The sequence below is a fragment of the Ziziphus jujuba genome, chromosome 9 (genome assembly GCF_031755915.1).
Source record: "Ziziphus jujuba cultivar Dongzao chromosome 9, ASM3175591v1".
In the NCBI taxonomy this organism is placed as follows: domain Eukaryota; kingdom Viridiplantae; phylum Streptophyta; class Magnoliopsida; order Rosales; family Rhamnaceae; genus Ziziphus; species Ziziphus jujuba.
This window is the reverse complement of record NC_083387.1, coordinates 18,194,491-18,213,343: the sequence shown is the minus strand read 5'-3', so window position 1 is coordinate 18,213,343 and position 18,853 is coordinate 18,194,491. Positions and strand designations below refer to the sequence as shown.

At 32.2% G+C, this 18,853-nt stretch overlaps 2 protein-coding genes across 2 annotated transcripts; one reads left to right on the top strand and one right to left on the bottom strand.

The window, feature by feature from the left end:
• Positions 1-262: 262 nt before the first annotated feature.
• LOC107427143 (cytochrome b561 and DOMON domain-containing protein At3g07570) lies at positions 263-3,571 on the bottom strand. Its single transcript, XM_048481532.2, has 4 exons — positions 3,302-3,571; positions 2,546-2,948; positions 1,529-1,812; positions 263-681 (listed from the first exon to the last, which is right to left on the bottom strand). The coding sequence occupies exons 1-4, from the start codon at positions 3,482-3,484 to the stop codon at positions 451-453; spliced, it is 1,101 nt and encodes a 366-aa protein (XP_048337489.2). The 5' UTR covers positions 3,485-3,571; the 3' UTR covers positions 263-450.
• A 1,238-nt stretch (positions 3,572-4,809) lies between these two features.
• LOC107427149 (UDP-glycosyltransferase 74F2) lies at positions 4,810-6,792 on the top strand. Its single transcript, XM_048481605.2, has 2 exons — positions 4,810-5,521; positions 6,020-6,792. The coding sequence occupies exons 1-2, from the start codon at positions 4,820-4,822 to the stop codon at positions 6,746-6,748; spliced, it is 1,431 nt and encodes a 476-aa protein (XP_048337562.2). The 5' UTR covers positions 4,810-4,819; the 3' UTR covers positions 6,749-6,792.
• Positions 6,793-18,853: the final 12,061 nt, after the last annotated feature.

Genomic DNA, 18,853 nt, shown 5'->3' with positions numbered 1-18,853 from the left:
AGAGAATTGATAAACTTCTAAATTGGGATTTTGATCTTTTAAGTTCCATATAAATGGCATGGGATTGAAAAAACATCTGTGTTGAGAATTAAAAGTAAATTTCATCTATATATCAACAGAGTCTTCCCTAGTCTCTCTTAATTTGTAAGAATTCCATTGTGTTTCCTTAAAAAAATAAAATAAAATAAAAAAATTCCAATTCATCTCAGAACCAAAAGCTTCAGCATGCAGGTAGAGAAGAAACTTAGAAATGAAAGAATGAATTACTACCAAATATGAAAACACAAGCTGCGGACAGTTTCTGATATTCAGTGCTTTTTAACAAAACAAATTGAATGTATTTTAACCCCCCAAAACTCTCCAGTTGGCAATACAAATGAAACAGATCCTAGGGAATCTATATATATAGACCCAAAAAATTAATAATAATAAAAAGAGATTTTAATAAAATTACTTTCTACACCACATCTTCAACTCTAAAAGAAGAGCAACCACAAACATGATAGTAACAACAGCAGCATAACCAGCAGCCCATCCCTTTCCACTTTCTCCTAAATGGATTCCATAGAAGATATTTGCCACCACAAAAATAATTAAAATCCTTCCCAAGGTATGGTGATACCAATTCCAGTATTTTCGAATTTTGGATTCCTTGTCTGGTCGAGCCAAAAGGGCCATCACCTATGAAACGAAAACACAGAAAACAACATTATGCATATTACTTATGCTAGATCCTTGACAAACTTTTTGTTCAAGTAATAGGTTGATCTTGATTTTAATTTTTGTCCAGAATAGAATCCCAACTAAGATAATTTCTTATTATTTATATGCAAAAACATCATACATAATGTATACATGGTCCTATTCAATTGAGCGTTGACGTTGCCTAGCATTTAGCGTCCCATTTACATTTACATGTAATTTATGGATATATTACCATGTAGATCACATAACATCAGTCGCACAATAAAATAAAATTATACTATATATATATGCATGTATATAATATGGCAACAATACTAGTAAAATATATATAATATGTATAATTTATATATATATATATATATATATATAATATGGCACATATCATCTACTGAACTTCGTTCGACAATTTATATTGGAATTGCATGTAATTTTTTATGTAATTTCTAGATTCTTACCATTAATATAATTGAGATAATTTTTAGAATAAATTACATTTTAGTATGTCATGTATATTGATTAGATTGTACATTGGACCTTTAAATTTGAAATATTTCACTTCAAACCTTGCATTTATAATTTCTTTCACAATAATTTAATTCTCAAATTAACTAATAAAAAGTTTAAAGATTGGGAATGTTTATAAATTTTTTAATTTACAAACAAGATAAAAAAAGAAAAAAGAAGAAAAAATTGATTAATTTATTAATGGAAAAACTAATCAATTTTAAAATTTCTGTTAATCAATTAATCTGACTCAAATACATAGAATAAGGTGAAATTAACCTCTACACACATACACGCGTATAGAATACTATGGACAAACCTGGAGGCAGCCAAGAACAAGAATTGAGATCCCGAGACCCTTGTGGGCAGAGACATCAGCATCTAGCTTATCGTTCAAGATAAATCCACAAATAACACCTGCTAATCCAACTCCAAATCCCAATGATTGAATGACAGCATGTAGATAGAACCAAACTGGGTCCCATTGCTTCAAGTGGCGAGCAATAATTGTTCCAATGATCAATAAAATACCCCATCCTAGCATATTGAGTATTCCATGGCTCCGTTTTAGAGTTTTATATGGGGTCTGTAATACAGTTCGTCCTGAGCCATAGATAGAACAACATATGTGAACAAAATTTGTGACTTCATTATTAGTCTATAGAATATAAGTCATGTTTAAGGACTCGAAAGTTGGTGGAAGCTTGACATACGAAACAATTTTCTTGCTTTTAAAGACACAAAATTAGTCATTTGAAGAAAAAGATTTTTCTTTTTTTTTTTTTTTCCCTAAAGCTAGATGACAATTTTTTCAGTACTAGACTTTTCATGTCTACTTTGAAAAATAAGAATATATAGATCACTATACAAAGGGATGAAGGGGTAGTTGGCTAATTGAACCCCAAACAAACCAGCCTATTTGCATCAAGACACAGCAGCAGGCAGCAGCATGCCGCACCGCTAGTGCGGTGGGTTATATGCAATGCATCAATCAGCAGTCAGCCTGTCTCTGTCATGTGTCCACTTGTTTAAATAAAATATGAGCTTTGTCTAATCTTGTAGCATTTTTTTCCAATACATATATTTAATTATTTTTATTTTTATTTTTGGTCAACAAACATTTATTATATTGATGGTTAAGATTTTGAAACACAAGGGCGACATATATTGTACCCCTACTTGAAATAGGATGACCTTAATTAATTGATCATCTGAATTATGGACTCTTATCCCACTAGGAGTAGTTGATTTAAAAAAAAAAAAAAAAAAAAAAAAAAAAAAAAAAAAAAAAAAGGACACATATTTCTACTTAGGTTAGTTGGCGTATCATTTTTACCTGTATTATAATTAACTGAGGTGGAGACCTTGTTCCGGTGCTGCGTCAAGATATAATTGGGGGCCGCCGGGAAAATTCCGTCGGGTCCAACGGAATAAATGAGGCGAGAAAGGGGCAGGTTGGTTTCCAACTGGAAGGTAAGGTAGAGGCGAGATGACTGAGCGATGATGGAGGATGAGTTGGGGAGAAGCTCAAGGTTGCCTTTATCTGGCTCCACCAAGCGTGGTGAAGTTCCACCAAGATAATATTGTTTGACCACTCCAGTACCATTAGAAGACCACCCCACAACCGCACTCGAACCCACCATTTTTCCATTGCTTGAGAACCCAATTGCTATATATGAATTTGTATCTCCTGGTGCTGAGAGAACAAAGCTCCATACATTTGATGAACTTTGCTCATACTGCAAGAATTTTCCATATATAATCTCATTTTAAAGCCAATAATACTTTCAGTTTTTTCCTCTGGTTGACCTGATATATATAGTTTTAAAATAAATATTTTTACCACTAATATTAATCGGAGGATTTGCTTTTAAATGATAAGTCTTACCCAATTCAGTTTTTTCTTTGAAACTATATATGAAGTTTACATACAAATATATATATATATATTCTCTTATCTAGGATCATAGACTGGCACTTGCCAATTAGCAATTATAGGTTGTTTACAGACTTTATCTTTAGTCCAAGATCCTATAGATATATATATATATATATATATGTATTTGTATATATGTAAGAGGTGTGGACTTACTCTAAGAATGAAGCCTTCAGCATCCCAGGCAGCAAGGCAGTGGAGGGAAGACGTATTGAAAGGGACAACAGCATTGAGGTTAAGATTTAAGCTACAAGAATCTGTTTGTGAATTCACAAAGGATGACAATAAACCAAGGCTGGTGATGGTTATCAAGAGAATAAAGCAGCAAGTTCCCTTCATCCTTTTCCCCCTCTCTCTCTTTCTTGCTCTCTCTCTCTCTCTCTCTCTCTCTCTCTCTCTCTCTCTCTCTCTCTCTCTCTAGATGATGATCATCTAATTAAAACTGATCAATTGAGTAGTGGGTAATCATATCTCCGTATAAGTTACATGGAAAGAAGTTGACAATGCTCATTTTTCTAAGGTTGAATTATAATAAAATTGATGTATGGAATATGCGGATTAGGTGAGCGAATAGTTTATTGTTTTTAAGCATGAGGTTCGAACGTCATATTTGGTGATGTTCCTCTATGTCAGCAACTACGCCAATAATAACTATAATTAAAGGAATTAACACAATTAATTAATGTGTAATTGGATATGGATATAACCGACAAGCGATGATTCGTTCCAAACCGGCTTCAGAGAGTATGGTTGACGACTACTTAGATCGGAAAGTACTGAAACTTTCAAGCATGATTACCTTAGTATCAAAGAAGTAAAAAGGAAGATATCATTGAAAAGAAGCCTCTCTTTTTTCCTCTTCATTAATTAAACTTAGACCCTATTTGATTCATATATTCTGAAGTTGAAAAATTAATAATTTCCATTGGTTTGTATTGGTAAATGGTAATAAATTTTAGGATAATTTTAATTCCAATGACCCCTTTCAAGGATACAATTGAAAAGTGACATTTTCTTTTTTAAGAAAACCTATACTTTTAACTCTCTTATAACTACCATTGGTTATTATATTTCTTTATGTGACCCTAATGATATTAAAAAAAAAAAAATCTAATTTGAAAATGATGAAATTTTTAGAAGGGGTTCAAATTTTCGAATATCCAAATCCTTCCCCCACAAAAAAAGGGAAAAAAAAAAAGAAAAAAGAAAAAAATTGCTATCATTTTTCAATTTATATATATATATATATATATATATAGAAAACAATTTCGCAAAACAATACATAACAGGCCCTTATTATTTTCCAATATTGCCTTAAACTGGCCAGGGAGTCACCAATTAGATGAAATTTCTCCAACTTTTATCATTCATATTAGCAAAGAAAATGTTTAACCAATGTAACCCCTTGTAAAGTTTTTAATTCTTGTCATTATATAATAGTGAGAGATATATTTGTAGACTTGGCTACGTGTGAGTAGCTCTATAATCGAGAAATACATTAGAATATAAAAGGAGATCATATCTTAATTGTTATATTATTAACTTTCTTGTACTAACTTTCTTGCATTCTTTATATGTTTTGGTTAGATCTACAATTCTAAATTACTCATCACGCACCTATCATTCGCATTAAATACAAATCAATGGTGCACAACTTGTGATTCAACTAGATAAATGTCCATAAAATCAGATCTATCAACTAGTCAACACACAGAAATGGAGAAAGCAAAGATAACCCATCATCAATCTCACTGTTTGGCTTTAGCCTATCCAACCCAAGGCCACATTAATCCTATGCTCCAATTCTCCAAGCGGTTAGAACAAAAAGGTGTCAAAGTTACACTGGTTACCACCAAATCCATCTGCAAAACCATCCATTTTGGTTGTCTTACTTCCATCCCCATAACTTTCGAGACCATTTCTGATGGCTACGACGAAGGCGGGCTGGAAGATGTAGAAAGCATTCAGGCATATTTGGAGAGCTTTCGGCTAGTAGGTTCACAAACATTGATGGAGCTCCTTAAGAAGATTTCTAGATCAGGATTCCCAGTTGATTGTATTGTTTATGATGCATTCTTGCCTTGGGCTCTAGATGTGGGTAAGAAATTTGGACTTAAAGGGGCTGTTTTCTTCACTCAATCTTGTGCTGTTGGCACCATATTATATCATATACATAAAGGGTTGCTGAAAGTTCCTCTTTTGGAATCAGAAATTTTGCTTCCTGGTTTGCCTTCATTGGAACCTTCAGATATGCCATCGTATGTTTATGATTTGGAATCGTACCCGGCTGTCTTTAAACTGCTTGTGGATCAATTCTCTAACATTAACGAAGCTGATTGGATCCTCTGCAACACATATTATGAGCTGGAAAAAGAGGTCAGCTTGATTATTATTAATCTAACGAATGAGTGATTTTCATTGGTTTTTCTTCATTTTTGCTTTGAACTAAAAAAGTTTGGCTTAATATCACTAAACTCACCAAACTCTACCTTGCTTCTCACTTTACCCCCAATCTTTTAAAAGCGTCATATTCCACCTTAAACTTTGTTTTTTCCCCCCACTTTACTCCAATTGATAACAGACATCAAAATCTTGGATGGAAAATTAGCTATTTTAATATTAGAAGTCATCCGATATGCACATGGATAACTTTTTGGATGGCTTTTATCAACTAGAGAAAAGTGGGGTTTTGGGGGGGGGGGGGGGGGGGGGGGGTGGTGTGGGAATCAAAGTTTAAGATGCAATGGTAAAGTACTAAACAAAGGTCTAGTGTGGGGTTCTGTGACATAAAACAAAAAAGTTTTTAGTCTTGGAGGAATGGCTTGTATTTCATTTTTTCGTTTTTCTTGAATATATGTATATATGTATGTATAGGTGGTTGATTGGATGATGAAGATATGGCCTTTGAGGACAATTGGACCAAGTATCCCATCAACGTACTTGGACAAGCGACTTGAAGATGACAAGGAATATGGGTTTAGCATTTTCAATCCAAACGTTGATGCTTGCATAAAGTGGCTAAATGAAAGATCAAAAGGGTCTGTTGTTTATGTTTCGTTTGGTAGCCTAGCAGTTCTTGACGTGGAGCAAATGGAGGAACTAGCATGGGGTTTGAAGAAAAGCAATTGCCACTTTCTTTGGGTGGTAAGGAAATCACAGGAAGCTAAGCTCCCAAAAGGATTCTTGGATGAGACATCTGAGAAGGGTTTGGTGGTTTCATGGTGTCCACAGATGGAGGTTTTGGCTCACAAGGCAATTGGATGCTTCATTACTCATTGTGGTTGGAACTCAACCCTTGAAGCTTTGAGCTTGGGGGTTGCAATGGTGGCAATGCCACAGTGGACCGACCAAAGCACCAATGCAAAGTATATAATGGATGTTTGGAAGCTGGGAATTAAAGCTCCCACTAATGAGAAAGGAATTGTAAAACGAGAAGCAATAGAATATTGCATACGGGAAATAATGGAGGGAGAGAGAGGGAAAGAGAAAATATTTAATGCTGATAGATGGAGGATATTGGCCAAGAAGGCAGTAGATGAAGGTGGAAGTTCTGACATGAATATTGAAGAGTTTGTAACCAAACTGAATTTGATCAAAGCTTGAGTTGTTTGTTAACATTTTATTATAGATTTCTCTCTGTATTAGGTGTGCAGTTGACCTTATTAATTAATGCAAGTACTCCTTATCAATCGGCGAATACCAATCATTATTTAAATTTTCGACTAAACACATCAACTAAACAATAAAAATATGTTCAAATAGCTCTAAAAGTCAACATATTGTTTAAATAAAATAAAATAAAATGAGTTATCATTTCGTGGGGGAAACAAAAATCTCAATTTATCCAAATAGAGTACAATATATTTATAAATTTCATTAAACTGAATTAAATGTAATTAAATTTAAGTTTTTTTTTTTTTTTTGGGAAAAAAAATGGTTTGTGATATTTTATTCTAGATGTTTCTCTTCTTTTTATTTTACTTTTATTAGGTGTGCAGTTGATCTTGTTGATTATTTTTATTTTCTGTGTTTATGTTTTACATGCAATTCCTACTAATTTTTGTTACTATCATTGGTTTCCGAGTGTTGTGAAAACTATAACAAAACAATGGCAATAGAAGAAGAAAAATACATTCGGATTTACGTAGAAAATCATTGACAAAAAAAAACCATGGACAAAGAGAAGCAAACTTTTATTGATGAAGATTAGTACAAAAGGTGAACAAAAAAAAGTGTCAAAAACTTAATACATCCGAAAACCCCTGAAAATATATATATATATATATATTATATGGACGGAATAAACTGTAAAAACTAAATTGCTGTTACCTTACTAATATTTAAAAAACTCCAAGTAACTTCCGCAAGTTGCAACTCTTTCTTGACTATGTTGGAAAATAATTTTTGAGATATCATATTTATTATATCAAAGTTGGGATATTCATATGCACGCATGTTAAGTTCAAATAAAGTGTACTTTATTTCTTTTAAAGTAGTTTATCTTTTATAGCTTTTGAATTATTTCAATGAGTTAAGTTTCATCTTTGCAGAAATCCAAAGATTATAAAAGCAACTCTAATGACTCTATGCATTATTAAATTTTTTTTTTTTTACCATGTCAAAAAAAAAAAAAAAAAAACAGCCATTTAAAAGAAGGATAGCTACATTTAATACCTTGTAATAACTACATTTAATACCATGTAATATCACTTAATTTCATTTGAGGATTTTAAAATTAATTTCAACATATTGATATTTCCTATTTTCAAAATCTTTACAAATTGATGTAATATGGTTAAAATTAACGGAAACTATCAAATAGGGATTATATATTGCACATATGACCTTCAAATTTGATTTTTTTTAATTCATTTTCCAGAGTTTCCTCCAATTTTTCCATTTAAAACATTAAAAGAAAATCGAGAGACCCAAAAAAAATAGTAGATGTTCATAAAAAAAAAATTTCAGGAGCAGGATCCAAATAGCACATGGTAAAAAAAATTCTAAAAGTCTAAAAAAATACCAAATGGTTAAAAAAAAAAGTTCCAAGTGCCCAAAAGAAATACTAAACATTCAAAAAAAAAAAAAAAAACATGAAAATCCAAAGAAAATTCGAAAAGTGCAATAGAATATCATATGATAAAAAAAATTCCTAGAGCATGATAAAAATACCAAATAGTCACTACTAGAATCGAGCTGATACACGACGCAAGTACTGCGTCGCACTAAATAAACAGCGACGCATTTGACTGAGTCGCCAAATGTCTTGTCGCGAAATATATAAGATAACAGGCGACGTATAATAACAGTCGCCTAATAATACATTTTAGCGACGCACATTATATTTTTAGCGACTCATACAGTGATGTACTTATAGCGACTAATAAAATAGCGACTCTTTATAATAAAGTCGCTAATAAATTTTTAGCGACAGTTGTGTGATTAGTCGCCAAATAATTATGTCGCTAAAAATTCTTCCTGAATAGCGACTCATTCATTTTTAGCGACACATTTTGTTTGTCGCCTATTTAGCGACGCTTTAGTTTTGGCGACACATTTTGTTTGTCGCCTATTTAGCGACTCTTTAGTTTTTGCGACACATTTTGTTTGTCGCCTATTTAGCGACACTTTATTTTTTGCGACATATTTTGTTTGTCGCCTATTTAGCGACACTTTAATTTTTGCGACGCATTATTTGAGTCTCTCTTTTAACGACGTTATATTTTTAGCGACTATTTTTTAGTGTCTCTAAAATAGCGTCTCATGAATTTTTAGCGACGCCGTTTTGCATCTATGTAGCGACGTATTAGGTTTAGCGACAAATTTTGTGGATCGGTTTTTTAACGACCCGTAACAATTAGCGAGGAGTTTTTAGTGTCGCCATATTAGCGACCGTTTATATTTTAGCGACATATTATAAGAGTCGCATATTTATTAATTTTTAGCGACTCTTTGACCTATTTAGCGACGTATACAACTATATATTTATGTCGCTAAAAATTATATGAGTCGCCAAATTGATCTTATTATATGTCGTTATATATTTTAGGCGACTTTTAGTTATATTCATAAACCGCCATTTCTTTTATTTTTTAGATTTATCTTCATAAAAATTTATTAAAATATAAAATTAATTATAATAGCAAAAAACCCAAACTAACTTCGTCCAAAATAATTAAAATATAAAATTTAAAATAAATACTTGTTCATAACAAAACAATAATCAATATAATTAAATATCATCTCATTGACATACATATGCATACTTATTGAGATGGAAGTTGATGTACTCTAGTTGACGATATTACGCCCTCATACTGCATATGGAAAAATAAAAAATTTTGTTAGCACTGACGCAAAATAAATTAATAAAAACTTAATCATAATTAATAAATTAAATTGTAATTTGGCAAACGAAAATTTAATGAATATTTACCTTCTTAAGGTTTGGCGTGGCACATATTCTCCTAATTAAAGTGGATAACACATAAGAAAAAAACACACAATGAATAAATAAATATTACTTAAAATATAATTATAAGTTAATAAATATACGTACCAATTTATTTAGAAGATATTGTTTATCCATATCCCCTCACAGTCATTACGAACATAGCCACTCTCACATTCATCCTCATTATCATTTTCATCAACACTTGGCAATTGTATGGCAAATGGATTGTGAGCCATTGTAGTATCGCCAAGAACATCTTCTTCAACCAATTCTTCTTCAACCAAAGTACAATGTCGTGGTGGAGTTAAAACAATAGACCATCTCGAGTCAAGTTGATCTTCAACATAAAATATTTGTTGAACTTGTGAAGCCATGATGAATGGGTCAGATTTATATCCAATTTTACTAAAGTTAACACATGTAAACCCCATCTCATCAACTTTCACACCACTGCTGTCAACCCAATCACACTTGAACACTGGAATTCGAAACATAGTGTAATCGACGTCCCAAATCTCTCTTATGATCCCATAGTATGTCATCTCGGCTAAAATTGGGTTATTATCCTTAGCACTAGCAAAATGCTCACTTTTGGCAATAACTTTGACACCACTATTCTGGGTGACCCTCTTATTATCCATATTTAGAGTGTTGAATCTAACCCCTCTAATGACATATCCTTCATGTTTCGTTACCACCCATTGCGGACCATGGGCTAACCATCGTAATGTTTCAGACACTGTGTGGTTAGGTTGACTTCGCTCTTGTGCAATCTAGTCAATAGAAAAATATGAAAATTTAAAGCTAAAACAATTATATTATATATTGAATATTTAACTTTCCCATACCTTATCACGTAACCAGTACGGAAATGTACGTTTGTGTTCGTCTTGAAACCATTTTGCTTTTTTTCCTCGATTTTTTTTGCTTGACTTCAAGACTTCAAAATGAATACTAAAACAAATAAAAGTTGTTGTAATTAATAAAAATATATCCAACATATGAACTTATCGATGCCTATTAATATATTCAAAATATCAACTAAATTATACATGTTGATATATATATATATATATATATTAAAAATATATATCAACTATTTTATACATTAACATGTATATACGCACCTGACATACGGTTCCACTTCTGGTGTATTCAAAAGTATATATCTATGAACTTGCTCCCAAAGTTGTTGATCAATTGATTGATTTTTTCCACCTTTAAATGGGGCGCCAACATCATCCTTATCATTTAACTTTTGATATCTACCAATTGGGTTTCCAACTGCATCTAATCCTCTCTGAAATTCACTACAAAACTCAATCACTTCTTCACATATGTAACCCTCGGCAATACAACCTTCTGGTCGATTTTTGTTTCGAACATAACTTTTCAATACTTTCATGTACCTCTCAAACGGGTACATCCACCTGAAATGTACTGGTCCACACAATCTTACCTCTCGAACCAAATGTACAGTTAGATGAACCATTACATCAAAAAATGATGGTGGAAAGAATTTCTCTAAAAGGCACAAAGTTTCGACAAGATCATTTTGAATATTTTCCAATTCAGCAACAATGATAGACTTCTTGCAAATTGCATTGAAGAAAAAACAAAGTCTTGCAATTGCATGTCTCACATGTTTAGGAAGGATTGCACGAATTGCAAGAGGCAAGAGTTGTTGCATCAATGTATGACAATCATGAGATTTCAATCCTACCATCTTTAAGTCCTCCATTGAAACAAGATTCCTAAAGTTTGAAGAATAACCATCTGGAACCTTTAAGTCCGCTAAACACTTACAAAACAATTTCTTCTCATGCTTTGATAATGTATAGCAGGCCGGTGGTAGGAAAGTTCGATTACCTTGAGGCTTAGGGGCCAAGTCTTTCCGCAAACCCATTTCTTGTAAATCTAACCGAGCATTAACTCCGTCCTTCGTCTTACCAGGAATATTGAGCAATGTACCATATATGCTCTCACAAACATTTTTCTCAATATGCATGACATCTAAATTATGTCGCACATGGAGAAATTTCCAATATTCCAATTCAAAAAAAATGGACTTCCTCTTCCAACATTCTTCAGAATCAACAGTCCTTTTCCTCTTGTGTGAGTTATCAAATCTCATTGCATTAAGCTTATCTAATATTTCTTCTCCAGTCAACGGTTTTGGAGGCACTCCAAATTCTTGAAATCCATTGAAAGCCTTCTTTTGCCTTCTATATTGATGATTTGGAGGAAGAAATCTTCTATGCCCGGTAAAACTCATTTTTTTTCCATGCTTTAGCCTTGTAGCAAAAGTATTTTCACTGCAAATTGGACAAGCATAATATCCCTTCACCGCATGACCGGACAAGTTACCATAAGCTGGGAAATCATTTATTGTCCATAGCAACACTGCCTTCAACGTGAATTTCTCCTGACGGTAAGCATCGAAGACCGTAACACCCTCATTCCACAACCGCTGCAGGTCTTCAACTAACGGCTCCATGTATACATCAATTTGATTTCCTGGTTGCTTCGGTCCAGAAATTAGAAGACTTAACATCATAAATTTCCGCTTCATACACAACCAAGGAGGAAGATTATACACAACCGTCATCACAGGCCAACAACTATACCTACTACTCAACATATTATGTGGATTAACTCCATCGGCCGCGATCCCAAGTCTCAAATTCCTATCTTCGGATGCAAAGTTTGGCCATAAACGATCAACCAACTTCCAAGATGGAGAATCCGCAGGGTGTTGCATTTTCCCTGTCTTAACCTTTCTCCCATTGGCATGCCATGTCAAATTCTTAGCTGTTTCAACACTACGAAACATTCGTTTAAAACGCGGAATAATAGGAAAGTACCATAAAACTTTATTTGGAATATTGCTAGCAACTCCATTCTTATCAATTTTCCATCTAGCAGATCCACATTTAGGACATTCATTAAGGTCCACATATTCCTTCCTAAACAGAATACAACTTTTAGGACATGCATGAATCTTGATGTACTCCATTCCCAAAGCACTCAAAGTCTTCTTAACATTGTACATGGAGGTTGGCAACACATTGTCATTTGGCAACATCTGGGATAACAATTGCAACAGTACATCAAAGCTCTTATCAGAATATCCATATCTTACCTTTAAGTTGTATAATTTAACCAAAGCAGACAACTTGGTAAATTTGGTACAACCTAGGTACAAAGGTTTCTCCGCATCCTCCAATAAGGTAGCAAATTCATTAGGATCATTATCAAAAGTTTCTAATGCAGCACGGGTCATGTCTAAGCTATTGAAAGCCACGTCTTCCTTACTACTACTATCATTTTCATTATATTCTACATTAATATTCCCAAAATGAGAAGATGGTCTAATACCATCAGCACATGACTCACCATGCCAAATCCATCGCCGATAGTTGACATCAAACCCATTCCAATATATATGGCCTTTAATATCCCTAATAGTATGGATTTTCATATTCCCGCATTGCATGCAAGGACACCGTATGGCATTACAATCATTGGCATTCTCCATGCTAAATTTCAAAAATTCACTCAACCCCTTAGCAAAATCGCTTGAGGTTCTATCCTTCGTTATCCACGATTTATCCATTTCCCTACCAATCTAATTAAACAGAACAATATCAAACAATATCATAAAAAAAAATTGAGACAAAACAAGATTAAGAAAACCCATCGCAAACAAATTATCGACAAAAGCAAGATTAAGAAACCCATCGAAGCAAGATTAAGAAAACCCATTGCAAACAAATTATCGACAAAAGCAAGATTAAGAAAACCCATCTCAAACAAATTATCGACAAAAGCAAGATTAAGAAACCCATTGAAGCAAGATTAAAAAAACCCATCGCAAACAAATTATCCACAAAAGCGAGATTAAGAAAACTCATCGCAAACAAATTATTGACAAAAGCAAAATTAAGAAAACCCATCGAAAACAAATTATCCACAAAAACAAGATTAAGAAAACCCAACGAACCGAACCTTTGGGTATAATGAATAAATAAATAAAAAATAACCCAATCCACCACATGTCACCGCCAATCATAAAGCGAAAAGAAACTCACCGAAACCATGGAGACGAAGAAAGAATAATCCAAGCTAACCACGAGGGAGACGAAGAAAGAAGAATCCAAGCTAACCACGAGGTTGACGAAGAAAGAAGAATCCACGAAGAAAGAAATCCAACTTCCAGATAGCAATGCAAGCAAATGGAAAATTAAACACGAAATATCCCACTCTTCAAGTCTTTTTTAGATTGCTTCCAATTCTAACACCTATTATGAAGTGTACTAACCCATATTTTGTGAAAAGAAATGGTATTCAAAATCCCGCGTAAATTTTGAAAGCGCGCCAAAAATTTTAAGAAATTGGATAAACAGGCGACATATTCAGATAAACTGTGTCGCTAAAGGATAAACAGTTTCATAGACGCTCTTTTTTTAATTCGTTTAAAACAAATAAGTTTCTCCAAGTACTGTTTATTTACTTCTTAAACTTTTGGCAATAATTCTAAAATGGTAATTTTACATTTAAAAAGGCATATGATCTAGCGACTCATTGATCTAACTTTTAATTTTAGTAATAGGCGACACATAAGCAGTATTATGCGTCGCCTTATATCTCTTTTTTTTTTCATATATTTTTTTCAAACCTTCATTTTTAACAATTTGATTTTGTTGGAGCATCAAATAACCAGTGAAGATATTTAAACAAGATAAAAAGAGTTTTTTTTTCTAATTTTAGTAATAGGCGACGCATAATCATGCTTATGCGTCGCCTAATACCCTATTTTTTTTTAACAATTGGATTTTAGTTGAGCATCAAATAACCAGTGAAGATATTTAAACAAGATTAAGAGAGTTTTTTTTTTTTGTTTGAACTTTAGTAATAGGCGACGCATAACGATGCTTATGCGTCGCCTAATACCCTATATATATATTTTTTAAACCTTCATTTTTAACAATTTGATTTTGTTGGAGCATCAAATAACCAGTGAAGATATTTAAACAAGATAAAGAGAGTTTTTTTTTTTTTTGAATTTTAGTAATAGGCGACGCATAATCATGCTTATGCGTCGCCTCATACCCTATTTTTTTTTTAAACCTTCATTTTTAACAATTGGATTTTAGTTGAGCATCAAATAACCAGTGAAGATATTTAAACAAGATCAAGAGAGTTTTTTTTTTTTTGTTTGAATTTTAGTAATAGGCGACGCATAACCATGCTTATGCGTCGCCTAATACCCTATATATATTTTTTTTAAACCTTCATTTTTAACAATTTGATTTTGTTGGAGCATCAAATAACCAGTGAAGATATTTAAACAAGATAAAGAGAATTTTTTTTTTTTTTTGAATTTTAGTAATAGGCGACGCATAATCATGATTATGCGTCGCCTAATACCCTATATATATATATATATATATATATATATATTTTTTTTTTTAAACCTTCATTTTTAACAATTGGATTTTCTTCCAGCATCAAATAACCAGTGAAGATATTTAAACAAGATCAAGAGAGTTTTTTTTTTTTTTTGAATTTTAGTAATAGGCGACGCATAACCATGATTATGCGTCGCCTAATACCCTATATATATATTTTTTAAACCTTCATTTTTAACAATTGGATTTTAGCTGAGCATGAAATAACCAGTGAAGATATTGAAACAATATAAAGAGAGGTTTTTTTTTTTTTTTTTTTTTTAATTTAGGGTTTAGGCGACGCATAATCAGTATTATGCGTCGCCTAATACCCCTTTTTTTTTTTTCTTCTTTCAAAAAAACCATGGTTTTTAACAATTTGATTTTCTTCCATCATTAAATAAGCAGTGAAAATATTTAAACAACATAAATGAGTTTTGTTTTTTTATTTTTTTAATCAATCTGATTTTATCCCTGCGTCAAATAACCAGTTAAAAGATTTAAACTAGTTAGAGAAGGTGTTTTTTTTAAAATCTTCCTGTTTAACAATTTGATTTTCTTCCAGCATCAAATGACCAGTGAAAATATTTAAAGATGATAAACAGAGTTTGTTTTTTTTTTTTTGAATTTTAGTAATAGGCGACGCATAACCATGATTATGCGTCGCCTAATACCCTATATATATATTTTTTAAACCTTCATTTTTAACAATTGGATTTTAGCTGAGCATGAAATAACCAGTGAAGATATTGAAACAATATAAAGAGAGGTTTTTTTTTTTTTTTTTTTTTTTTTTTTTAAATTTAGGTTTTAGGCGACGAATAATCAGTATTATGCGTCGCCTAATACCCTTTTTTTTTTTTTCTTCTTTCAAAAAAACCATGATTTTTAACAATTTGATTTTCTTCCATCATCAAATAAGCAGTGAAAATATTTAAACAACATAAATGAGTTTTGTTTTTTTATTTTTTTAATCAATCTGATGTTATCTCTGCATCAAATAACCAGTTAAAAGATTTAAACTAGTTAGAGAAGCTGGTTTTCTTAAAATCTTCCTATTTAACAATTTGATTTTCTTCCAGCATCAAAACCAGTGAAAATATTTAAAGATGATAAACAGAGTTTGTTTTTTTTTTTTTTGAATTTTAGTAATAGGCGACGCATAACCATGATTATGCGTCGCCTAATACCCTATATATATATTTTTTAAACCTTCGTTTTTAAGAATTGGATTTTAGCTGAGCATGAAATAACCAGTGAAGATATTGAAACAATATAAAGAGAGGTTTTTTTTTTTTTTTTTTTTTTTTTTTTTTTTTTTTTAAATTTAGGGTTTAGGCGACGCATAATCAGTATTATGCGTCGCCTAATACCTTTTTTTTTTTATTTTTCTTCTTTGAAAAAAACCATGGTTTTTAACAATTTGATTTTCTTCCATCATCAAATAAGCAGTGAAAATATTTAAACAACATAAATGAGTTTTGTTTTTTTATTTTTTTAATCAATCTGATGTTATCTCTGCATCAAATAACCAGTTAAAAGATTTAAACTAGTTAGAGAAGGTGTTTTTCTTAAAATCTTCCTGTTTAACAATTTGATTTTCTTCCAGCATCAAATGACCAGTGAAAATGTTTAAAGATGATAAACAGAGTTTGTTTTTTTTTTTTTGAATTTTAGTAATAGGCGACGCATAACCATGATTATGCGTCGCCTAATACCCTATATATATTTTTTTTAAACCTTCATTTTTAACAATTTGATTTTGTTGGAGCATTAAATAACCAGTGAAGATATTTAAACAAGATAAAGAGAGTTTTTTTTTTTTTTTGAATTTTAGTAATAGGCGACGCATAATCATGATTATGCGTCGCCTAATACCCTATCTATATATATTTTTTTTAAACCTTCGTTTTTAACAATTGGATTTTAGTTGAGCATGAAATAACCAGTGAAGATATTGAAACAATATAAAGAGTGTTTTTTTTTTTTTTTTTTTTAAATTTAGGGTTTAGGCGACGCATAAGCAGTATTATGCGTCGCCTAATACCCCATTTTTTTTTTTCTCTCAAAAAAATCATGGTTTTTAACAATTTGATTTTCTTCCATCATCAAATAAGCAGTGAAAATATTTATATTATTTTTAATTTGATTTTCAAAACTCTTAAAATTTATATTATTTTTAATTATTATAGGCGACGTATTTTATTCTTTATACGTCGCTTTGTCTGATTTATTTTTATTTATTTATTTTTTTTGTATTTCCATTTTTTCCTTTGTAAGTGTCTTTAAATATTTTTTTTGCCCCTAAAATATTTTTAATAACATTTTTTTTATTCCCCAATATTAATGAAATATTATAAATAAAATGGCACGTTAATCTATGGGCTTTCTTTTCAACCATTAACCATTAGTACGGGAACTAGAGAGTTGGAAGCAATCTAGAGGGTATGAGAAGATTTTGAAGGATCACTCTCATTATGCATTCTTGTTTCTTTCAAGGGTTTGAAGGATTTTGTGGGTTTCTTTCCTAAATACCCAAAGTTCCTTCTTCTTCCTTCTTGCCGGTGGTTGGGTTGCAAGAACTTCACCTTCTCTCCGTCGCCGTCGCCGTGGCACTGGGTGGCTGGGGTTTTTGCCGTCTCGTCGCCGGGATTTGGTTGCTGGGTTGCTGCCGTGCCGTCGCCGTCGCTGCTGTGGTGGCTTGAACTTCCTCTTGATTGCTGGATTTGTAAAGGTGTGCTGTTTTTGTGTGCTGTTTTTCATCCCTTTTGGGGTTCGGTGGTGTATGTGTGCTGTTTTTGTGTGCTGTTTTTCATCCCTTTTGGGGTTCGGTTGTGTATGTGTTTGCTGGAAAGAAAATTATGTTTGCTGGTGTTTTTGTTTTTTTTTTTTAAATATTTGTTCGTTACTGTAATTTTGGTGGGGTTTTATGTTGTCAAAATCATGGCTTGTTGTCGACAATGGGTTAGCTAAATTTTTTTTGGAAAAATAGCTATATTTATTAAGTGGGGTTCGATTGTATGTAAAGCAAAATTATATGCTATTATTTGTATTATGTGTTTATATGGTTAAATTTGCGTGGGAAATGTCAGAGGTGCTCTGTTTTGGGTCTTAAAACGACGTCGTTTGTGCGACTCAAAATCCATAGTGATTTAGTCGCCGGTTGCAAAGTTTGAAAATGTTAATGACTGTTAAAGAGGATAGATGTTAAGAGAAGATACTATTACTGCATCACTTGGTAAATAAATTACATGAATTTATCGTTTATTATTGTTATTATTGGTTTATTCATTATACTACACCCTATATTGTTAGTAATATTAATTTGTGTTTATGTTTTTTGTATGTAGAATTATGGATTCTTTTAATGAACATGTCCTCTCGGATGGGGATGGCGCTGGATCACCATCTAGTGATATGGAAAGGCCGAATACATCATCCCCAAGGCGTAGAAAACGAGGGGCCACAACAATGAAAGGCCTTAGGAAGCATTTGGCGGGAAACAAAAGCTTGGAACCTCAATATAATGAGGTTGGAGTTGCTATTAACTCTGAGGCCGTTCGACTAAACAATTTGGAGGGCTCGTTGGCTAGGAGCACAATACCAATTAATATACCTAATTGGAGAGATGTGTCCGATAGGTTAAAAGATAACCTATGGGCATCAATAAAGGTACGGAGTGCATTATTGTTAGATATTGTTTATTATAAATAATATTTAATTGATGGAGATTTTATAATTCTTTTTTTGCATTTGCAGCTTGTATATATGCATTTTACTTGCATTTCTAACTTACCGCATTTA

What these genes read in the sequence shown, in the direction of transcription:
- LOC107427149 (XM_048481605.2), top strand. Translation starts at nt 4,820, where the DNA reads ATGTCCATAAAATCAGATCTATCAACTAGTCAACACACAGAAATGGAG. An exon ending in ATTATGAGCTGGAAAAAGAG is followed by an intron (nt 5,522 to 6,019) that starts GTCAGCTTGATT and finishes ATGTATGTATAG; the next exon opens with GTGGTTGATTGGATGATGAA.
- LOC107427143 (XM_048481532.2), bottom strand. Translation starts at nt 3,484, where the DNA reads ATGAAGGGAACTTGCTGCTTTATTCTCTTGATAACCATCACCAGCCTT. An exon ending in CTGAAGGCTTCATTCTTAGA is followed by an intron (nt 2,949 to 3,301) that starts GTAAGTCCACAC and finishes AAATTCTTGCAG; the next exon opens with TATGAGCAAAGTTCATCAAA. An exon ending in CTCAGTTAATTATAATACAG is followed by an intron (nt 1,813 to 2,545) that starts GTAAAAATGATA and finishes TCTATGGCTCAG; the next exon opens with GACGAACTGTATTACAGACC.